The following is a 25,667-nucleotide window of genomic DNA, read 5'->3' on the forward strand; positions in this document are numbered from 1 at the left end:
TGCAAAGATTTGACACACAACTGCTTCCGGAAGCAACACTGAAAGGCTGCAGAAGAGTCGTGTTCTGCAAAAACCGGTATTGCCAGAAAATCTGACTTTTTACATCTATATTTCCAATAAGCGCATACTACAGGCTCTAGGGGGAGTTTGTGTACATGACTCTTTCAGAAATTTACCTTGCATTTTCATGTTATATATGCAAAGACCTTCAAAAAAAGTTTGGGTAAGAAGATCAGATCAAGTGCAATTAAAGATGGTGTCCAAAATGGCCGCCAAATAGGGGTTTCCATTAAAACACACTATAGCAACATGCAAATGATCTAATGATGAAAAAATATCGATGCAATTGATGTTTCTAATCAACGGAAATAAATATGTGCCCATTTTGTTTCATTCGGATTTTTAAAATTCAAAATGGCGTCCAAAATGGCCGCCGGAATAGCATATTTCCATTGAAATACACTAGAGCAACATGACATTGATATAATAATAAAGTATTTTCAATGGAGTTAATTTTTATAACTAAAAGCAATAAATATGCACACAATTTGTTTCATTTGAATCTCTGCAATTCAAGATGGAATCCAAAATGGCCGCCAAAAATACAAATAGAATTCATATTTCCGATTCGTGAGCCAAATGGAATAAGCAGTGTGATGCCATGATTACTTATTTGGAGAGTACAAAGCTGTAGCATAGTGAACTTTAGTAGTTGTAGTCTAGTCAACGTTCCTATTATAGCTGTAGCCTATTATATAGTTAACTATCTTAATATAGCTATAGCCCAGTTAACTTTTCTCAACATAGCTGTAGCCTATTCAACTTTCGTAACGTAGCTGGTATGTAGCAGAGTCAATTTTTCTAACTTCTGAGTGCTAGTACCTAAAATCTGTTTGCAAGGATGGATTCTGGCTAATAAAGCAATCCCACTTCCCATGATGTTTTGCTTGATGCTCCACTGAAATTTGGAGATGGTGGGTCTTTGGGAGCTGACGGCGAACCGGTAAAAGGGGGCCTTTCGGACCTGCAAACGGTTAGAATCAAGGGTCTTTCTTAACTTTCTGGTTGAAAATCGTCTGGAATAACCTATATAATGTAAGGAATGACCAATTTAGGGTCTTTTACAGCTGAAATTATAAAAATCAGGAGTCTTTCAGAACTCTACTTTCGTAAAATGCTGCACACCATAGACCCTAGATATGAGTTTATAGGGTCTATGTCCAAATACAGGGTTTTTTTTTGGGTAATGGTGATAACACTAAGCACCAGCAATGGTACAAGTACCAACAATGGTAAAAGAATGCGAGAGTCGGTGAAATATATACATAATGACCATGTTACCAAGAAGCCAATGCTAGTTGATTGAGACACATTTATTTTATCATGTGACTAATCAATGTTATCAGAAATAATAGCCTAAAATCCATTCTAGCAATGTCTAGAGACAATTAAACTGTTTTAGGCGGATGTCGGATAACTGGGTTTTGTAACACCTATGTAGTTCTACTGAGATGCTTTTTGGTCTTGAGTCTTAGGATTCCGTTTTGATATTATTTCTAGAATGGATTTCATGGTATACTTCTTATGACATTGACTGGTCACATGATAAATGTGTCTTCATCAACCAGCTTCTTGGTAACATGCATGGTCATGGCTTTATTAGTAATACATAATCCATCCTTGCAAAACGATTGTAAGTACTACTAGTACTAATTATGATAGGAAAGTGGACTCGGCTACAGTTACGTTACAAAAGTTTAATATAGGCTACAGCTATGTTGAAAAAGTTAACTTGGCTATAGCTATAAAGTTAACTAGGGAAAGGCTATATAGGAAATTTGACTAGACTATACAGCTATGCTACGGGAGTTGACTAGGCTACATCTCTGCACTCTCCATACTTTTCACCGAACTGAAAAGACAAAAGAAAAAAGTCAAATTAAATGTAAAAAAACTAGTTCTAAATGGCTTCAAATGTTTTTGATGGCTTTGTTATTTCAAAAGAAGTAACAAAATCAGTGATAGGTGACTGGTTGCTAGCTGTTCAAATGGATATATATAAGGGTATTTGGGTGACAAATTGAAAGGAAAATTAAGGGGTCTTTGGGTGACAGCAGTTTTTCATACTATCTGGCAACACCAAGCCCAAGTTTCAAAATCTGTATGAGATCGTGCTAGCATATGTACAGATAAAGCTAGATAAAATAACGGTAACAGTTAAAATAATTAAATAAATTTAATTATGTAAAATGCACTTATTGGAAATATAGATTTTAAAAGTCAGCTTTTCTGGCAATACCGGTTTTTGCAGAATATGACTCTTCTGCAGCCTTTAAGTGTTGCTTCCGGATGCAGTTGTGTGTCAAATCTTGTATGCAAAGGGTAAATATTCCAATTAAGTCGGTCGTGTAAAAAGTTATATGAGTAAATATGTAGAAAATGCATTATTTTGAAAAATGCAGTTTAAAAAATTTGGAAACTTTCTGGCAACACTGGAATTTGAGAGATACCAATGAAACAAATTGTGTGCATATTTATTTCCTTTGGTTATAAAAATTAATTCCACTGAGAATACTTTATTATTATATCAACTTCATGTTGCTCTAGTGTATTTCAATGGAAATAGGCTATTCCGGCGGCCATTTTGGACGCCATTTTGAATTTTTTTAATCGGAATGAAACAAAATGGGCATATATGTATTTCCGTTGATTAGAAGCATATTGTATCAATATTTTTTCATCATTAGATCATTTGTATGTTGCTATAGTGTGAAACAAATTGTGTGCATATTTATTTCCTTTGGTTATAAAAATTAATTCCACTGAGAATAGTTTATTATTATATCAACTTCATGTTGCTCTAGTGTATTTCAATGGAAATAGGCTATTCCGGCGGCCATTTTGGACGCCATTTTGAATTTTTTAAATCGGAATGAAACAAAATGGGCATATATGTATTTCCGTTGATTAGAAGCATATTGTATCAATATTTTTTCATCATTAGATCATTTGTATGTTGCTATAGTGTGTTTTAATGGAAAATCCCTATTTGGCGGCCATTTTGGATGCCATTTTTGATTGCACTTGATCTGATTTTTGTACTCAAAATTTTTGAAGGTCTTTGCATAATTTATATAACATGAAAATGCTCATGTAAAAGAGTCATGTACACGAACTCCTCCCTAGAGCCTGTAGTAAATGCGCTTATTGGAAATATCTATAGATTTAAAAAGTCGGATTTTCTGGCAATACCGGTTTTTGCAGAACACGACTCTTCTGCAGCCTCTAAGTGTTGCTTCCGGAAGCAGTTGTGTGTCAAATCTTGTACGGAAAGGGTCAATATTTCAATTAAGTTGGTCCTATAAAAAGTTATATGAGAAAATATGTAGAAAATGCATTATTTCGAAAAATGCATTTTTTTGAAAGTTGGCAAACTTTCTGGCAACACTGGCTTTACAGGACAAATAGCCCCAGAGTTTTTTTACCAGATTTGGAAGGGGCAATGTCTGCTCAAGTACCACCAAAGAGAAAATAATTCTGGGTGCTCAAGCAAAATTGGTTTTTTGACTTCAAAGATAGGGTAAAAATGTCATTTTTTCAAAAGTGCTAAAATGTCAATGTTGCCCATCCCTAAAATTGCACATGGGGAAATATTATTGAAATATTTTTTACACCTGTGAATAGTGCAAAGATGGTACTTTATGGTGATAAGGTTGCTTTTTAATTTGACCTCAAATTTTAAGTCAAGAGCAATTCAGAAAAGTGTATATTTTCTCTTATTTTCACCCCAAAATAAGCAAAAACCGCTAAAATCATAAAATCTGCCGTTGCTATGGCAACAAGCTCCGGAGGAATTTTTGATGTGACTTTTTGTAACCTACTACCAAAGCCCCTTCGCGTCATGCAATAAAAAAAATTTTGACCGTGAGCAGGCACATGTGGTTTTTACCTGGAATCCCAATTAAGTTATGGATCTGGTTAAGGTTGAGTCAGCAGTTTTAGCAATTTGAGGGGAAATAGGCCAAAAACATGCAATTTTGCATGTTTTCTTACAACTTCAGTCACAAAACTCAAAATTCAAAGACTTGGGACAAGTCTAAGCATTAATAAAAATTGTGAGTACAATGTACTAGTCTCCACAGCAGCCAGTTTGGTTCCGCCCCCTCCACACAAACAGTCTGCCAATGACAACGTACGAGGTCTTTTTGATTGGCTAGCTGTTTCCCATATCTGATTATTCAGCCAGGAGTTCAACCCACGGGCAATCAAGTTCCCGGATGCAGCGCTGCTGATCGGGTTCTCATAGACTTTGCATTGTCGCCATCTTAGCTATTCAGAAATGCCGTATACGTGGTCATTGGCAGACTGTTTGTGTGGAGAGAGCATAACCAAACTGGCTGCATAGGAGACTAACAATGTACAGGCTATGAGTTTGCTCATATCAAGAAGTTTCATATTTTATGTCCAAAAATTAGAATGCATAACATGTTTGTGGTCCTTATTTCCAAAAATTGACCAAACATTAAAATTTGACTTAGCGACTTTGCCAGTTAATTATAACTAAAGAATTAAGTGAGAGTAGAGTTTCAAAAATTCAGATAACCACAATGTGTTCAAGGATGTTATCTTTAATTAGAAATATAAGTGATGACAAATGATGCAGAAATCACTAAGTTATGAAACAATTTATAAATGATTAGGGCTGTCATCGACAAGGCCTTTGTCGACAATGTTGTCGACAAGGCACATTTTCCCGACAGTCAACAATACTAGTCAAATTGTCGACAAGCAAGAAGGAAAAAAAAAACACAATGATTGCGATGGCTAGCGCTGCAAAAGTTTAATAAGAGAACAAAAATGGAATACTGCACCATCTCCCCGACCTTCTTTTCCAAAATTGCCCCTATTCGAGAGCACATTTTATGTTAATGAGCAAGCATAACGCGTATTCAATGGTAATCCCTACTTTTTCGGAGTTTTTTCATACTTTGATTTTACTTTTGTGACGATTACAGTGTTTTGACAGTCAGGATCATTGGTCAATTTGGTTGATCTGATTTGTTGTCTTTGTCAACAACGTATCAACGTCGGGATTGACTTTTTCCCGACATGTCGCCAGCCCTATAAATGATGCAAGTAGCATAAGATTGCATCATATATCTGAATAAAGTTGAAGACAAAACATCTGGGGATGGAGTTGCAATAGCTTTAACCTTTGTGCAACAGCTCCTGGGTTAGAACAGTGTGCATGGAAACCATCTTGTTTGACTTTACTTATATAATTGTAGGTATCCCATGAAAATAACTTACTTGAGCGCCTAGACCCAAATCAGATTGTATACAGTCAATGGCTTTTTTCCTTTTTTTTTTTTTTTTTTATGGGGAGACTCAAACAATTGTGTGTCTCTGCTCCAATCTTGGTTGCAAGTGGAATTGTCACATCATAGCAAGTTCACTGGATTGATTTTGAACTATACTATGATCAGCTTGTAATAGGCAAGAATCATTCTGTCAATCAAGTCAAAACTTAGGCCTGTGTAAATTAACAAAAACGCACATCAGTCACACACTATGCAAAGCGCAGTTTGTGTAGGTGCTGCACCCAGTTCTGTGTACGCCATTCTATATCAATTCACGATATTATGAGTCCTGCCTGTTATGAGCTGATCCGAGTATAATCCAATTTCATCAGCTGCATACTGCAATGAATCAATTTGTATATATCTTGAAATCATAGATATTCAGCTATTCCAGCAACTTTCAGCTCTCATGTCCAGTGTATTGATCTCATATTATGTCTGTTGTGCATCAATTTGACCAAGTTCTGAGCTAAATTGTTTGCATTTACTCATCAGGATCTTGATGGCTTCTGATACCAATGTCTCAGGGGGAAGCACTCCAGTTGATTCAACAGAAACTACAGGAAAAAGAATACACAAAAAATAATCACAACTTCATCCTTTACAGTGGGCACAAGTCCCATCAGGAACACTTTAGTAGTCTTCACTTAAAATCAGTATTTCAAACATTACCTTGAAGGGTGGTACCTTGCATGCAATTTCTTGGAAATATCTTATACCTGTAAAGATAATAATTCCTAAACTTCTGTTGCAGCGATACAAAGAAAAAATATATTCTCTTTTACTCTCTTCTTATGGTATTTAAAAAACTCACTATTGATATCTAAGAACTAGTTGTGCTTAAGGTACCCTATATTTCTCATGCTTGAGGGAATAAATCAAAAGATTGACAAAGTCTTGGTTGACACCCCTCCTGCAAGAATGAATCCCGAAATATTGAAAATGTGAAGCTGTATCCATATAATTAGAGGGTATTTTAATATGGACATAGTGTTATCCCTATCTTATGGCTCAGGACAGGTAAGTAAAGACACATTTCCATGAAAGCCACTGACTTTTCTTACATTCAAAGTTGATGACCCTATAATATAACATGTAAACAAAAATATATAAAAAAGCATTGTGTCAAATAAGAACATGACAACTGTTTTAACTACAGCTGCAAAGATAGCTTCTATTAAGGGATCTAACATGAGCGTTTATTGCGTTTCGACAGTATTTTTTGTAGGACATGAGAGCACCTCAGACCTATCGAATTGCATTCTGAATACGAAGCATGTCTTTCTGATATCAAATAATTTTCATTTTTGAAAATCACAATATAATACAAATTTTATGACAAATTATAAAAATTTGATATTTTTCAAATTTTTGATATATAACAGTCCTCGAAAGTAAATTATATAAATCTAATGATATATTCTTAAAGTGTATGTAGCAGGGAGGAAAAGCCCGACGGTCAATTGAAAATTTTGACCTTTCATATTGAAGATATGGATTTTTTCCCAAAAGACCTATTTTTTTTGGTGTTTTGGGGAAAAAATCCATATCTTCAATACGAAAGGTCAAAATTTTCAATTGATCGTCGGCTTTTCATCCCACCTACATACACTTTAAGTATAAATCATCAGATTTATAAAGTTTACTTCAAGTACTGTTAAATATCAAAATATCAATTTTAATGATTTGCCATAAAATGTGTATTAAATTGCTAATTTAAAAAATCAAAATTATTTGATATCAGAATGACATTCTTCGATTCAGAATGCAATTCGATATGTCTGATGTGCTCTGATGTCCCAAAATAAATACTGTCCAAACGCTCATACCCAGCCCTTAACTTGATCACAAAATAATAACCACAGATTTTTTCTAATTTAAAACCAGAATTATGTAGACGTGTCTAGCAATCTCTCCTGTGTCTAGCAATCTCTCCTCCAAGATTTTAACTTTTTATGAACAATTTTAATCAAGTCTTGTTTATTTGAAGTGTGTCAGATTTGTGAATAGTCTCTATAAAATAGTAGCTCATATTTGCTGTATTTTGGTGACTTTACCATATCTTTGTGTTGGCGCCACACGGATTACTTCCCTGAGGAGTGGAATACATCACTGTGGAAGTAGGACCATTGGATTGCCGCTGTGTGTGTTGGATCATTATCAGGCACCATCTTTAAGAACTCATCTGCGACCAGCTGAAGATCTTTGATAATGCTAAGTGTACAGTGCAAATTCCCTCCCCTCCCCCGCCTCCTTGGACCTTATTCATTTTTAAACATTGCGGCTTTTTAATATTCGCTGTGAAAGCTTTTACTGTTGTATATATTTGTTGCATAAGCTTTGTAGGAACTTCGCCTGCATGCTACTGCTAGACCCACATGACATTGGCTGCATCAGATATCTGGAGCTTCGCAGCCAGAACCAAGCCTAGTACTTCTAGTTTCGTTCTGCACTATGATTTGCTACCAGACTGGTATCCAGGTAACAAAGTGTATCTCATCTCGGGTGTACTGTATGTACCCATGCCAATCACACCCAAACATTATATTGAGCTTCAGAACATATCCACCAACATCACTGCAAGAGTGGTAACAGCAAGAGGTACCACCTATGCACTCATGGGAGCAGGGTTACATGGTGTCAATGGTGTACATCCTGTTACATTGTGGAAACTGATCAACACATATGCGTCAGTCGTCGGTATACACATGCACTAGAGATAGCTGACCTATATAAAAAGACTTCCAGGTACTCAAGAAACAAGAAACTACACAAGAAAATGCTCAAGCAGATTCAAAGTCTCCCAGATCGTACAGCTAATCCTGCCATTTACCTTCTCCTTGGAGCTCTCCCTCTAGAAGCCATCATAGACACAAAAAAGCTCAATATGTTCGGCTCAGTCTTCAGAGAGCAAGGCGTGGAAAAAGACATCACTTTAAGACAAATTGCAGTGAAGAACCAAAAATCCAAAAGCTGATTCAATCAGATCAAGAAATGTCTGCAGAAATACAAACTTTCTGATGCTGCCTTATTGCTGAGGAATCCAATGACGAAAGAGAAGTGGAACAACACTGTCAAAACTGCTGTTGAGACCCACAGGAATGAAAAGCTTCATAATGATGCTGTCAGCAAAACATCTTTAACTATCAGTCCTAGCTGTACCCATCCAGTATGGTACACTGTGGAGCCAAGTACCTGGGACACAAAGAAAGCCAACATCAAAGCCAGAATCTTCAGCGGTACCTACACACTCCAAGTAATAAAGTCAAATTTAATCAATTTGAGGTGGACTGCACATGCAGACTGTTTGACAATGGTGTTGAAAACAGGGAGCACTTTCTGACCATGTGTACTGCACTAGATGCCCAAAAAGCACCATATATTGATCAACTGAAAAGGGTCATCACAGAAGATCATGGAGAATCAGTATGGTCAAACCTGAATGGTAATTCTCGTATCTCACCCAGATTATAATCAACTCTTCAATACAGAAACCATGCTGATCAGCCGATCCCAAAAGACCTTGGACATCAAGATTGACAACACAACCCTCCAGCAATCAAAGGAGTTTAAGTATCTGGGCAGCATCTTTACTGAAGACGGAAGATAGACCGAGAAATTGAAACCAGATGCCAGAAAGCAAACAACATCACCTTCATGCTTGGGCCTATACTTTCCCACCCAGCTGTGCCAATGGATGCAAAAAGAACAATCATCAACGCAATCTATACCCCGACTCTCTGCTACCAGGCACAAACATGGGCTATGAACAAAAAGACTGAACAGAAGATCACCACCTGTGAAATGAAATGCCTACGAGAAGCTGTAAACAAGACACGACGGGACAAAATTAGGAATGAAGTCATCAGAGACATGGTTGGCACCAAGCCTATGCTAGACCAGATTGAAAGCCATCGCATCAAATGGTTTGGTCATCTTATGCGCATGCCCACAAATCAACCAGCCCTGCGGTCCTACAACAGCAAACTGTCCGGTACCAAACCTGTCGGAAGGCCAAGAAGAAGATGGATTGAGGGGGGCAAGAAAATCCTGACAAGGCACAATACCAACCTGACAGATGCTACCCATGCAGCCCAAGACAGACGTCCCATCATTTCCCCGCGACTCTGAGAGGAATAAGCGGAGGACAAAAGTAAAGTAAAGTAAGTATAATGCAGATACCAAATTTGCCAGCATTCAACATCTGCGCAATTGATCTGATCTACTGAACACACATGTGTGTGTTTGGTTACATGCATAACCTGGACTTTGCATGTACCTCCTGTTTCCTTTTCATAAAAATAGGAAACTGCTACCCACCCACCATATTCCCACCTGCATCGACTGCCTGTAGCATGTGTGTATGTATATGCATATACCATCGGCATGAAACTTCATCATCACTGCATTGCGTGCTCTGGGTGCACGGCTTCCTTGTGTGAAATTAGTTTTTCCCCAATCTATGACTAAAAAACTGCTTATCTATGACCATGAGACTAATTTGTGACTTTATTCACACTTTTATAGAGACTTCATACATCCATAATTTGGATGGTGCTCCTGTAAACAGGAGGGACTTACGTCAATACTACTACTACTATGACACACACAGCCATTGAGTATTTAGTATTCTAAACACATTTTTCCAAGCAGACTTAACATAATAAATTTGTACAATCAGTATTAGAGACTTCAGAGTACCTCGCTTGGAAAAGTTATGTAATGTTCCTATTAAGACTTCCAAAATATTTGAAGAAGAAAAGCTTACCAATTTATTATGTGAGACCTTCTTCAGACCAATGTTTCTTGACAAATGTAATCAAGTATTTATAATTGTACCCCCACCCAAAACTAGTTTTAGTTTTGTTGTTCATAGGATATCATGAATCCTTAGCGTTAAGCGACAAAATGTAACATATACTTACATATAAAGTGATCCCGAACACGGGACATCTTCACTAAATCTTTTAAGTCCTGCAAGGAAAATCACAGATGAAACCTACTTTTAGCAAAACAAAAAAGATGGGTGTGACATTTTTAAATTTTAAATGGTAAAAAATATCAATCAATGCAAGTGTCTCATAATAAATTTTTGTAAGGATCCAACAGTGATCAAATTAACTTCAATAACGTACAATTCCAACTTGACCATTTTGCCTTTGTGCTGATCAATTTTATACAAATGGAAGTGCAACTTATTGGTGACTGCAAGGTATACCATCAATATGACATTTTTTCATGGATTTGGAGAGTCCCTGGACCCAAAGACGAGTGATCAATTGGTGGCGATTTGACAAAATAAAAACCAAAACATTATAAAATTGTATCCAGTAAGAGCATGATACTCCAAATCCACGAAAATAGACCTTAAAAAATTAATTGCAAAAAAAAACACACAAAAAACCAATCTTATCCTCCAAAATTTGTTGATGTCCAAAACATACGCCTACCTCATGTCTAAGAATTTCCCTACTGCATGTGTCTCTTCTGGGATGGGCAACTACAGCTGTCTTAGTACCTGTCATTAACAAGAATATTCAGAAATATGTGAATGATTCAAAGTGATCTTGAAATAATGAAGCAATTTCTGTTAATCGATGTTAATCACGTAATTAACCCTAACAGTCATAGATATCACAAAATACCACAATGAAAACCACTGCGCATGCGTGAATCCCAGGGTCTGCGATGACGCAATCACCCCAAGTGCTATGTGCTCACAGAATCGCTGCCCAGGGCAGCGTAACCCATGTAGCTACCAGTCCGTGATCGTGTGCTTAGCATGCAGGGGTCTAAGGTTCGAACCCCTGGGGTTCTGGGTGACTTCTTTCTTTATCTTCTCTCCTTTTTTCGTTTCTCCTTTAACTTCTGATAGTGACAGAAGTTAAGTCACAAAAAAAGCTACACTCTTGCGATTGCTTAGTATTGATATGGGCATTAGGGAAATGAGAAAGTTTATTTCAACCCAGCCTCAAGTTGAAGCTGAATTTGAATCATGATTTGTATACTAACCATTGACCTCTTTGACCTCTATGACCCCTTGTGGGAAGCATTTGGCTAATCTCTCTGCTAATTCACCTTCTACGGGTTTGGTTAGTGTGAGCTCTGGTAAGAGACGATATGATGCTGTAGCTAAAACAGATTAAAAAGGTACACAAATATGTTACATATAAATAACCAAAGAAACTTTAAATTACTGAGGAACCAAGTTATAAATTGTAATGTTATTGACACAGCTGAAAAAGAATAGGGACTAACTTGTAAACTGTAAAATGTCGTTTTATAGAAATAGAATATGATATTTTTTTAGTATTACGGTTAGGGTTACAGTTCAGGTTTGGTTACGGTTAGGGTTATGGTTTAAATTTACAGTTAGGGTTACACAGGGTCAGTGTTAGGGTGGGATTAGGAAATCCCTACAACTAAGAATTGTCCAAAGCATATCCTTATGAGTTTGATAGAATGGCCAAATATTGCCTCTTTGTTGAATTCATATTAGCATAAATTCTCTTGTATTAGTGCCCAGTGTGATAATTTGGGGAAAAAAGGCAGCATTCACTCGGTCGGACATCCGCGAAAATTGTCCCCTTCGTCCCCCTTGCACAAGCGCACGCATAGCAACCAGCTCAAGAAAGGGGAACTGCACATGTGAACACTGGTTTTACAAGGCTATTTCCCCTTTGTGACATCAGCCTGACCAACAGAATGCATAGTTAGTTAATTGCACAGTGCACCATGGTCGATCCCCTGTTCACTAATTCAAGATAATTAATGCATAACATGAATTTAACAGAGACAAATCAATATGTTTCCGTCTGCCAAACTCATAATGATATATTCATGAAACAAGTTCCATTACATGCTTCAGTTATGCAGATATTTATGGGTTTTTACACAAAGAAGTGAAATTGTGTGGTTTTTAGTTATATCTCACATTTCTATCAAGCATGTAAGGAGAGTATCATCACAAATAAAGCCAGACAGTACATGCAAATTTAACATACATTGCTATGGTTTTAACTCTTAATACAACTTATCCATAATTTTTCAATATGTGTCTATTAAAATTGAAATAAACTTACCAACAGGAGAAAATTTAGCATGGTCTTTGCCTAATCCTTTAACACAGAGACATTTCAGATCTATTTCTTGACCAGGTCTTAACTTAGCAATTAGAATATCTCGTTCTACTGGACCAATACCGTCAGTACCAAACTGTACAAATAAAAGGCAAGAATTATCACACTTCAATTACAAATATCACAAAAGCATAACGTAAAGACTTGCCTAATGACATATATGAGCTACCTTGACATAACTGGAATTTTTGGCACAAACAGAAAGTGCCCTCCTGTGAAAATCCCACCAGCAAATAAGGGCATGGACCCTTAATTCTTGTTGGGATTTTCAGAGGCTGGAGTACTCTATGTGTATGTGAAATTTACCCAAAGGCAAAGGAGCCCATTTGCTCCAGTGGGCGAATTTTTTACGGTATTATTATAAAGGTCAGATCAGGACATTGCATCATGACAATGGCAAAAAAAAACTCTAACCAATTATAGTCCATTTGGCTTTCTCAAGATAGTAGTGTTCATGTGTGATACACATACCATCAAAGGCAATGCAGCTGTAGCACATAATGCAGTTCAAAGTGACTGTGGCCTACAGCTAGCTACACCACCTTTGTTTGTGCATGTATTAACCGTCTCAAGGAAGCCAAATGGTCTATACATCTTGTTGGAATATTATTACAGTGAAATTTTCTGATATTATCTCATTGCTAGTTAGAATAGCAAAACAAAACCTTGTAATTCTACTACTTAGGAGTTACAACTTTTTTGAAGTTTCTGTCATTAAGAGAACAGATGAAAATAATTTCTACTTTGAATAACCACTGATAGCGACAGGGCACACATTTCTAACATCACTACCATCACTCCTCCATGAGGTATCAGCCTAGACTAATTCCAATCAGCCGTCTACACTGCAAATGTTCTGTGTTATGCTTCGTAGTGACAACTGATTAACTTACAGTCCATATTGTGACAGAATTCTGAAAATATTCAATGCGACTTTGGTTGTGCACCATAGCGCGACTGACTAGCGGTGCCTGTGTACAGCATCGCTGTACTGAACAGTTGTGACAAGATCGCGCTCTGAAGTTCTAAAAACAACAAACTCGGTCAAAAGGTAAATTTGAACACAACTGCGCATGCTCTATGCTACAGGAATTCTGTTGCAAAATCTGTCACTTTTTTTCGAAATAGTTTTCTTAGTCGTCAATCCAGAAGGTTGACGAATGAGGGCAGCAGTCTAGCATCAGCCTTGGAGGTGAGAGAGTAATCCCCATTATCCCATTTGTCCTTACCAAGTCAGATTGATTACCAGTTGGAATCCACTTCAAGTGCTCTGTTGTCACTGTCAACAATAAAACAGAAATGAATGTTATGAAGGTTGTCAAATCTATCTCAGATATGCAAACAAGTTGTCATGTTTCCAGACCTATACAACTTTTACTCCTTTGCTACATGTACACTATAAATAAAGACTTCACACAAAACAACAAGTACCAGGCCATGTATACAGATCTTCCTTTAGACTTGTTCTGAAACAACTTAGCATTATATGAGCATGGTCATTTTGATCACAGCAGTTAATAGTTTTTCAACCAGCCAACAGCTTTCTTAGTATCTTACCAGGCCCATTCCATGTCAACTCCAGGGATGTGCACCGCAGCACCTATTCAAGAGTTGTACATAAGTCATTATACATGCGAAATCAAAAATGTGTACAACTCTATGGAGAATGCAAACCTTACTGATGTGTTGAAGCCATCGAGTCCCAAAGCCAATATCTCTCAGAAATGTTGTCCAAGGACATATCTTCAACATACCTGAAGTTGAGGGTGGGGCAAAATGTCTGACATTGGTTTTCAGGGGGGTCAAAATGTAAAAAAATGTACAATTGGGGTTTTGCATGGGTAATATCTCAGCTAAAAGTATTCTAATAGGCTCAATATTGGATAAGAGTAATGTCCTACCAAAGTGCTCTGACTGGCAAAAAAATGGACAATAAAATTATTTTTACTTTTGGAGTTTTGACCCCCCAAAGTTGGTCCTGGATGGACGGTTGCATTTTGAGGGCCCTATATCTTTTAAAGTAAAGGAGTTACAAGTTTTCTGATGCCAGATTTGAATTCTACACAAATAAGTACCCCAGAATACATACTTTTCAAAGTTGTAAATGGTTCCCTTTATACATTTATGGACCTCCAACGTTGTCTTCGCGTATGCACACATTTTTACGCTGACCCCTAAATTTCAAATTGATGCCACGGGAAAACAAAATAAAGTATAAAGCTCAAATTTACAGAATTTTACTTTCTCATCAATATCTACCACCACACAGAAAAAGAAAAAAATGAAGAGGTGCTGCGGTGCACATCCCTGGAGTTGACATGGAATGGGTCACCACTGAAAAGACCATACATGTATGTGTGCAGGAAACAATATGTCTACATTAGCATTCCAACTGATATCATAATAATTCCACATTGCATGCCACTAAGTCATGTTAATATATCACTTTGATATAGCCATAATCATTTTTTTAGTTCTTATATTTCTTGTATTACAATCTTACCCTTAGTGTGTCTATATAGTTCATCAGGATCTGTAGCATCTTTGGGTGCATTAGGGTTTTTGGTACATTTGATTTTCAACTGGAATTCTACTGTATCTTCAGGTGATCCATTTTCATCTCCTATTGTAATTTTAATAAACATGAAAAGACAAATTTGGTAAATCAACTCAAATCTGATGAATGGGTGATTGTTGTTGTTGATCTACATCATTAACACATGTATGCAAGCGTCCAATAGTATCTACATTTACACTTCAGTATCTATGAGGGTCAAATTGTGACACGATCTGCTCCATGGGGGCCAAAGGAGACATTTTTGAAAACTGAGTTACTATAATTATTACCTTATACAAACATTAGGCTATCATATACTGAAAACACCAAAGGTCTAGCATACTTGGTTCTAAAGTTCTTAAGTTTTGTGATGTGTATTTTCTAAATTTCAAATTTGCCACCTTCGGCCCCCATGGACCAGATCGTGTCACAATTAGTCTCAGCTGCATTTGAGACAAACAGATTGCATGTTGACCAACCGTTTAAAATGGTGAACGCCTAACACAATAAAAACATTTATTGATAATCAGCACTCGAATTAAGGATCTGAAGGGGCACAGCAACTTTTTTAGGGCAAGTTGATAATTGCCTTGGATTTTCACTGAAAAGGCAAGGCAGCACAGCAGTTTGTAATATTTCAAGAGGGCATCATGGCAACTGTTGAAAATTTGAGAAGGGCACCAAGGCAATTTCTCAAAAGTGAAGAAAACACACACAAACAATCTGATAGATGATTTTATAATGAAGGGGCAGGGCTAGGGTACCAATGGCAACTTCATTAGAGGGCACGGTAAGTCATCCGGCAGTGGGGATGGGCACCCACGGCAAAATGCCATGGGTGCCGTGGGTTAATTCGAGGGCTGTTGATAATAGTGCCACCACCCCCATTCACATGCATAAAACACACGGATAAACAATGAACACACTATAACTGACCTTCCTGCTTGTATTCAAACATCCTTGGATCAGCTTTGATAGGTATTAGGCCTAACCTGTGAGCTAATACTTCATCCTGTATGATAGATGTGTTGTTGAATATATATACCTTCTCTATCGCCATGGTTGGTACCTGCAAACAAATTAGTCTCCTCGGTTACATTTTAGGACTGTACTATACCGTTTAGTTCTGGCTTAGTCTTTATTGGATCATTTGTTAGTAATAGCATTGATAAAAGGTAGACACCATAATTACAAGCATCATACACACATCTCTAGTAATCACACACCTACTGATCACCCTTTTTTAGGTTTTTAGGACATTTCATGTAATGACTCCCTATATTGGACACCTTCATATTGACTTAGACATCAAAAATACATTTTGGTCAAATCTCACACCCAATACTCTCTAAGGATGTAGTCACCTAAAGACCTTCTTCATTTAAAGATGTTTGTCTCCAAAAGACCATTGTTTAAAATCTTCTACCTCCTCCTGCTCACTCCAAGTTGTTCTATAAACTTATGCCTTTTCTCATTGCAGCAAATTGACTTTTGTTCAAATTCACAAAATTGCATCAACATTTCCATATTAAAATGTTAAAATACACCCTCTTTGAGATAATTCATAACCACTTTTCCCAAGAAATCTGTCACTAATACCAACCTGCCCATGGTGGTTGGCGCTGGTCTGCAGTACCGGTAACCAGTACTCAGCCTGACCATCTTACGGTCTTGCCGACCAGTACTAAAATGATAAATTGTCCTTAAAACAGCTGTCAAATGCATTGCTGTCAAGAAATTGGCATTCTGATTTGATTTTCTCTTTCATTTTAGCCGGCACTAAAATTTAGCTAGCTACAACCCTGTATGTGAACTACATCAGGCAACTGATGCTCTTCAATGTGGTAATAAAATTGTAATAAACTATAGTATAATCATAATATCTTACCTCAGCAAGGAGAATTCTCCTAAATGCATTCGCCAGTGCAGCATCAATACCAACCATATCAAACTCCATTTCAGATTCTGTTATCCTCACAATATCAATACGAAAATTCTGTAATTCAAAATCAAAACATAGCTGTTGAGCAATCACTGAAGCAGTTAGCATGGTTAGGATTTAGGGAGTCCAGATAAATTATAACATTCTTCTCATTGATTCATTCATCATATTTCTTTAAGGGGGAATCATACCCTGATTTTCATCGGTACCCCTCTTCCTTTTTTTCTTGCAAATTTATAAAGTACATAAATATGTTCATCACCTCATGTCATGAACTTATAAAAATATATCTACATACAAAGTGTTTTTAAACCATTTTAGTAAGTCATTTTAGCCCTATATATTTTTTGTTTACTGTATCCTAGTAACTGAGATGTGTGTTTCATAACAAACCATAATTTATTCTATTGAACATGTCTAAGTAGAATAAATGAATAGAATACATTAAATCCTTTGTTATACTATCTATAGAAATGTACTCACTGATTATAACACTGAATAAATTAAATACGCCTAATCTCTTCCACATAGACAATTTAATACTACACCATGTATGTATCTTCTATAATGTGTTGTTAGGAAAAGAGATTAAAAAAGGCTATAAGGTCATCAAAGGTCAGGTTATAGGTCAATTGGTCCAGGTCAAATTCAGGCATCAATTTTGAATACATGTGATAGTTTGTGATATCATACATGTCATAATGAGGCATCAATTTTGATATTTTGTCTGTTACTGGATATATTTATGTGTGAGGTGGATATACTAAAATACCTTGGGATGTAAATGGTGAGTACAATTTAGATTGCCTAGTTGAGATGGATTGGGCAAATAAATATAAAATAGTTACCAAAATCACAAAAATGAAGTTCAAAATACAAAATATAGCTCAACATTGAAAATATAAGCATTTTAACCGGTTCGTTTTTTTTGATAGTTGTGGAGCACCAAGTTCATGAAGTCATAAAAGAAATCAGGGACCACTTATTCCCATTTTACATATCAACATTATTTCCCTAATGTGTTAGCAACACATATCCAAAATTTTAACAAAATCCGTTGATAGTAAGCTTTTCAAAATGAAGTGAATTTAAAACATCAATGATGTACCACTTTTTGGCTTATACCATTAGAAGTATGTACGCGTCATTTATACTGATGCCACCAATTGAACGAGAAGATTTGCCCCTTCATTTTGCATACCACTTTGTCCAATTTCTTTTTCTCATTTCTTCACAAAATGCAAAAAAAATGCAAAAAAAATGCAACGGGTGTAGTACCCCCTTAAAGCTATAACATGCTTATAATATGATTGAAATTAGTTGATTTTTTTTTCAAACCTGATTTTTTTAGCATAATTTAATGTCCTAACTTATACCTAAATGGAATCCGCCGAATTTGTTCTATTTGTCACTTATCAGGTTAATAGAGCAATTTTGACATATTGACATTATAATCTTATCCCTTTAATTTTATCCCTTAGTATTTCTGATCTAACATTTAAAATTACTGACCTTTTCAAATTTTTCTTGACTCCAACTGTCATCATAGCCAGCATAGTTTCCTGGGAAGTCTGTGCTGTTAACCTGTACAAAAATAATATCAAATAAACATCAGTATCAACTTCTTTTGTACCTTTTGAAGGTGAAGATTGAAGAATACCATTGACTCAAGGCTTTGACCTTTTCCTTTTGTTTCTAATGACTTATTATAATCACTTTGACATCAATTCTTGCTTGCTTGGACCCATGCAATAATGTTACTCCCATCAATTGTGTTTGTAAATCAGGTCCTCCTATCTTGGGTTATCATTTTTGATTAATAATTGATTCACGTCATCATCACTTCACATCATCAGCACCTAGCTCGAGATACCATATCTAAAATACGGGTTTACATTTACTACACAATGAATCTTACATTATCTTGCTGTATTTCAGCTGGGGTGCCATAGGTACAAAACCTGGATATTTTTTTAAACAATACAAATACATAATGATCTATTCATGACTTAAGTGACGCAACCTCCATGGCCATCATTTCTATTCACCACCATGTCCATTGAAGTGAGAGAGAATTGAATAACTGCATGCACATCACAACTGAAATTAAAGACCCATTCAGTGATCCCAGCGAAAGTGTAAAAAAATAATATTGTTTATAAATTGCTTAAAAGTGAAGGATAAGTCATTCAAATTGTTAAATGATAATTTTGAAATAAAAACTTTGGCAAAAAATGAAGAAAACAGCAGTATTGACAAAGTTGAAGCCCCATTCAAATACAGCTAATTTGTACTGTCAGTAAAGTATATAAATTACAGTTTCATGTAACTTTCAGCTGAACCACTAGCAGGCTATGGTATGACAATGATAAAGATACCAAAATCTGAATTTTTATGATTTCTTTGACCAGGGCTGTCAACTTTCACGCATTGGGCATGAGTCTCACGCATTAGGTCACTTTCTCATGGTCTCACGCCAAGGTATTATAATATCACGGTAAGGTATTAAATCTCACGCAAAAAGCTGGAAAATGAGTAAAATCTCATGTATCATCAAGATTTTTGTTGTCCCCCCCGCTTTCGCTTTTCACATTCTCTAGCATCGTGGCTCAAATAATCATGGGTCAAAATGAACATAGTAGTCCGCGAATCCCGGTACGCCTCTGTCTCACGCCAAGCAATTCAAAAGGTTGACAGCCCTGCCTTTGACATTCTTTTGTGGCAAGTGACATGGTCTTTGGCAATGGCCGAGTGTCCTTGGCCGAGTGTCCTTGACAGGCATGACTGTGCTTCAGTGGTCATGAAAGAATTCAAAAGATAACCTCTGCCCCAATAATCCCAAGCTATTGTCTGAAACTGCTCCTCGGAAGATGTATCATAAGAACTCAGTCCTGAAATGACAGTCATATAACGACCAATAGATAAATGACTGACTGACTATCATTGAAGACTGAGTTCTGCTGTCTACACCGAAATGCTGTTTTGTTAGCTGAATCTTTTTGATGAAAGTCAATCTTAGACTTTGACAAGATGTAACTTTGCTACGCTATGGAAAGTGAAACGCTTTTTAGTTTTGGCTTTCTTTACTCAGTCAAGGGCTTTTAATAATAATAATTTGATAATAAATGATGCAGTGTGATTGCAAATTTGAATTCACCTTTTGATACCTACATCCATGTTGTGGCCTAGCAATGTACTGTACTACAATCAAATGCAGCAAACCTTTGACGAGAGCAACTACCGCAATGTTGTAAATTCGGAGCTAACAACGCGTACGGCGCACAGTAGGCCTACACCCATCGTATGTTTGAGTTACGGCTTTTACCAATTGGACAAGGCCTTAGATGGTTTATATACCGCCGGCTCCATACATTCGATGTATGTAGGCGCACAGTTCATTCATACATTTCCACTCGGCAACAGCAGATTGCCTCAGTAGCCAATCAGAGACAAGTGTGTGTCCAACGCAGTAAATACGCGATGTATATTTGAATGTGCTCGTCAAAGGTTTACTGAATTTGATTTATTATCATGATTATACTGTCATGACTGTGAGTGTAGCAATAGCATGCTAGACTCATGGACTAGTCATACTACTCAACTACTACTGCTAGTTCCAGTAACTGTAACTCGTCCGTAGATGTCATTATGTATTTATGATAAAGACTGAAGTCTTGCTGGCAGGACTACTACATCATACATGTACTACTGCTAGACAGCTAGTCACAGGTTGGGGCACTTGGGCTTTAATTTTAAGCTTACTGGCCAAACAAACAGAGTGCCATTTTTTTTAAGTAAACGTCTATTTAGAGCATCTGACATTAGTTGATCAATCCATGGTGGTCCCCGGCATCAGTGATCACGACGGTATACCGTTGATAGACTTCTCCACTAAACCAAAGATCAACAAAAAGAAACCTAGGAAAGTTTACAAGTGGAATAAAATGGATAGTGATGGAATGAAAGCAGATATGAAAAAGATGAGTGATAAATTAACTTCACCAAGTTACTCATCCAAGACTGCGAATGAATTGTGGACAGAATTTAAATGTGACATTACAAAAGCAATGGATGACAATATTCCAACTAGAATGAGCACAGGCAAACAACATACGCCATGGATAAATCACTCAGTCAAGCGCAGACTTAGACAGAAACAAAGAGCCTTCAACCGTGCTAAATCAACTGGTAGAAAAGAGGACTGGCAAAAATTCAGAGAGTTGAGGAAAATAGGGCAGAGAGAAACAAGGATATCCTATTGGAACTATGTGAGATCAACATGCTTATCTTCTTCAAAGGAGTTTTGGAGCTTTATCAAGAGGATGAAGAAAGATTCAACTGGGATACCGGCCCTAAAGAGTGAAGGGCTTCTCTACGCTGACAGTAGTAAAAAGGCTGAAATATTAAACAACCAATTTCAGTCGGTGTTCACCAACGAGAAGCCACTTAACACTCCAATGAAACAAGACTTCCCATCTATGCCACCAATTGACATTAATGTGGATGGAGTCCAAAAGCTTTTGAAAGAGCTAAATGAGCACAAGGCTTCAGGACCCGATGGAATTCCTTCTAAAATATTGAAGCTCACTGCCGAGGAGATTGCACCTGCACTCTGCTTGATTTTCTCCAAATCACTTGAATCGGGTGAATTACGGACGACTGGCGAACCGCCAACATCTCCCCGCTTACAAAAAGGGTGACAGGTCTGTTGCGAGTAATTACCGTCCAGTATCTCTCACGCCAATATGCTGTAAAACTCTTGAACATATCGTGCACAGTAATATCATGACACACTTGGAACGATATAACATCTTAACGGACAAGCAGCACGGTTTTCGACAACACCACTCCTGCGAAACACAGTTGATCCAGACAGTTGACGATCTTGCAGAATCCTTAGATAAGCGATCTCAAGTTGACCTAGTGATTATTAAGGCTGGCATTTTCGGTCGGGTAAACGGGTACCCGCCGAGATTACATTACCCGGTAGGAAATACCCTCCCGGTACCCGAAATTCAAAAAAAAAAATTTCAAGATGTTTTGTATTTTTAATATGAAAATTGATAATTTGTATTCATGTCATAGTCTATTAATGATTTCAAATGCATTGAATTTGAATGCATTTTGAAATCATTAATAGAGTATGACATGAATACAAAGTATTGATTTTCATATTAAAAATACAAAATATCTTTTTTTTTAGGTCAACCATGAATGATCCTTGCATTTAGGTCTAGGTCCAGGGACACTACAAAACCGAAAAATAAAAAATTAAAAAAAAATTAAAAAATATTTTTTTTTTTTTTTTTTTTTGAAATTTAAGGTAAACGGTTACCAAACAGAAAATTGCGAAGGATACCCGGGTACAAAATTACCCGAAAATGCCAGGCCTAGTGATTATGGACTTTTCTAAGGCATTCGACTGTGTACCCTTTTGTATAAGATCAATGATTATGGCATATCAGGCAATACCTTTAACTGGATCTCTAATTTTCTGACAAAGCGGAATCAGAGAGTTGTTGTTGATGGAGATACATCCTCTTGGGTACCGGTTAAGTCAGGAGTGCCCCAGGGCACTGTCTTAGGTCCGCTGCTATTTCTCTTGTATCTGAACGATTTGTCGAACAACATCAAATCCAACGTGAGACTGTTCATGGATGATTGTGTGATGTACAACACCATAAAGAATCAATCGGATGCACAACAACTGCAAGACGATTTGAACACATTGTCCACGTGGCAGGATCTGTGGCAAATGAGCTTCAATGCCGACAAGTGTTTTGTTCTTAGGCTCACACATGCAAAAACTCCCAAACAACATCAATACACATTAGGAAACAAAATCTTACAAAACACATCATCTCACTCATATCTTGGTGTCGAAATAACATCTGATCTCAAGTGGGGGAATCACATCCAATCTAAAGTGGCTAAGGCCAATAGGGCCCTGGGATTTATTAGGCGTAATCTATATTCATGTCCAAAGGACCTGAAAGCTACGGCTTACCAGACTTTAGTACGACCCCACTTAGAATATTCATCTTCATCTACCATCTGGGACCCACACACCCAAGATTTGAAAGACCAGCTAGAAAAGATCCAAAGAAGAGCGGTAAGATTTGTCTGCAATGATTTCCGCCGCACAAGCAGCGTTACAGCAATGTTGAATGCCCTTCAATGGGATACACTGGAAACCAGACGGAAAGCAGCCCAACTGTCCATGCATTGCATGTTCCATAAAATCAGGCATGAGACTGCACTTTCCTAAAAAAACCTGAAAATGCGCGTGAAATTGGGCAAAAAGTACCAAAAACAGGCTGAAATTAAATAAAGTTGCGGAAATTTTGACTATAAAAAAAACTGAATTCAGTTTTTAAACTGAAAATTCTCATGCCTGATAAAATCCATCACGGTCAGACTGCCATACCGGCAGGAAAATTCTTACAACCGGTCACACGCCTCTCCAGACACAATCACAGCGAATCCTACCCGGGGGGGCCACTCAAATATAATGATGTAAGCATGCGTGACCAAAAAAACGCGTGAAAAGGGGTGTTTTTTTCGGTTAAGCACGCATGCCGCATGACGCGTTAAGGGGCAAAAACGGTGATTTTCATGAAAAGGGGTTGTTTTAAAATCTTTTGTAACGCATTTAGGGTACCATTTTAATCCGCTTTTCAAATCTGCTGAACGGGCTGCTGAAACTCCGATTCAAAAAGTTTATTCCAGTGTCGTATAAATGTTTAAAGCACTATGTTATGCAAATATATTTCATGACGTGTTACATGTGATTTAACCATGGACTCGTATTCTATGTAAAATACCGCTTAGATTAAAAAACGTGCATATTAATTAATGACGTCATGATTATGATGATGGGTATATAGTTCAGTGGACAAAACGGGGAGACGAAAATCCGAAATGAAAATATCATGAATTTCAAAAAGATTTTTAGGACCTTAATAGATTCCTCACATTATTTACTACTCCTGCTGGTAGATTTGCGAGTTTCCCCTTCTCTGGATTACTTTAGGAAATTATATATGCAGTAGAAAGCATGAAAAGGGCCGCTGATATCAGGACACGATAATCAACTTTAGGTGCCGAATTCGAACCAAATACGATGTGAATACTGCTTTAACGCTATGCCTGGATAAACTATGATGATAAATTACGCTGAATATTATATTCTCACAAAACTACTTTTACGAGAATCCAATCAGATTCATGTAACAAGCTACTTAATCTGAATTATTTATATTTTAAAGTGGTACGGTATGGCGGAGGGGGGCTATATCCGGTAGGTGGACTCAGTTTTAGTGTTCAATGACAAGTTACCCCGGTAAGTTACTAACTTTATTTAGTAGGCCTACAAATGTGTTCAATTTGTCAAAATCCATCAAAACTTGTAACGTGGGTCAAATTTAGACAAAAACTTGTTTAGGGGGTCAAAATTAGACAAAAACTTGTTTAGGGGGTCAAAATTAGACAAAACCTGTTTAGGGGTCAAATTTTTGGGGAAAGCGCCGCTAAAAACTTGTTTAGGGGTCATTTTGCTCACAGAGGAAAACTTGTTTAGGGGTGTTCAAAAAATTTGGTCACGCATGCGACACTCTCATATTTGAGTGGCCCCCCCGCACACCGACACCGCCTGGCTAATAATTATTTGGCGCAGAAGGGACACTAAAATGAATACACGGGATCGATACACGTGAATTGCTATGCACGATTTTGATATCAGACGAAAATCTTCTGATACCGGGTTAGAAAATGATGAATATCTCCCGTCATGATTTTTTTCTCAAGAAACCAGATTTGGTCTCATAAACTTGGAAATACGTGTTGAACAGATATGATAGTCGCTAGAATGCGCTTTGAAAATTGGCAGTGCGCTTTGAACTCAAAATTTGACCATTTTATATTGCGTTGGTCCTGTTATGGATCTACAGCGTGCAGCGTGTAGTACAGCTGCACTCACTGTAGGCAGTATAAAAGTCGATGACCATTGACCTCAATGGGGTATACAAGCTTAATCACGCACAACCAAGATCGATTACCCGGCTATTGTGAGTAGCCTTAGTTAGTCCCTCGACTAATTATTAGTTTAAAAGAGCTTTAAAGGTTTCAACCAAATGGCTAATCGTGGCTGTGGATTTAACCTACCATGGCGATTCCTGCCATGAAGATATAGGGTCGAAGACACTGTGCCCCGGGGAATCCTACAAGCTGAAGACATCCAACAAGGACTGTCACAAGTTTTCATTCTTTCCGCAAACAATAAAAGACTGGAACAACCTACCACAATGCATAGTAACCATCCACGATAAGCAATTCAAATCAGCAACCATAGTAGATACAGACTTTAAGCCGGCTTAATTTAAGGTACCGGTACATATATATAGAGTTGACTAAAATAAAAAATACCCCAGCGCACATCACATTTCTTCTCGCCTGGCTCTTTAAGAGCGTTGAGAATATTGAACCAGATCCAGAATCTAATCTAATATACATCTTACGTTTTCCAATCCATGTTCTTTCAGTAACACACGTGTTCGTTTCTCTTCAATAATGTTTGTGTTGCTCTTGCTGGTGGCTGCCATTTTATTAGTTGTAACCTTTGACCTTTCAGTCATTAGCAATTGGAACCTTCTAATCATATAAGAAGGTGT

General features: G+C 37.2%; 2 protein-coding genes across 2 annotated transcripts in view; one reads left to right on the forward strand and one right to left on the reverse strand.

The window, feature by feature from the left end:
• The window catches only part of LOC140152762 (cartilage intermediate layer protein 2-like), a 273,597-nt gene that overhangs the window by 147,287 nt on the left and 100,643 nt on the right, over positions 1–25,667 (forward strand). The gene's annotated exons all lie outside the window — the stretch shown is intronic.
• Positions 4,579–25,632, reverse strand: LOC140152758 (DNA-directed RNA polymerases I and III subunit RPAC1-like). Its single transcript, XM_072175243.1, has 11 exons — positions 25,515–25,632; positions 18,511–18,582; positions 16,945–17,052; positions 15,993–16,125; positions 15,003–15,122; positions 13,729–13,778; positions 12,443–12,575; positions 11,373–11,492; positions 10,811–10,878; positions 10,286–10,334; positions 4,579–5,917 (listed from the first exon to the last, which is right to left on the reverse strand). Exons 1-11 carry the CDS (start codon positions 25,629–25,631, stop codon positions 5,793–5,795), a joined length of 1,095 nt encoding a protein of 364 aa, XP_072031344.1. The 5' UTR covers position 25,632; the 3' UTR covers positions 4,579–5,792.

This window comes from Amphiura filiformis, chromosome 5 (assembly GCF_039555335.1).
Source record: "Amphiura filiformis chromosome 5, Afil_fr2py, whole genome shotgun sequence".
In the NCBI taxonomy this organism is placed as follows: domain Eukaryota; kingdom Metazoa; phylum Echinodermata; class Ophiuroidea; order Amphilepidida; family Amphiuridae; genus Amphiura; species Amphiura filiformis.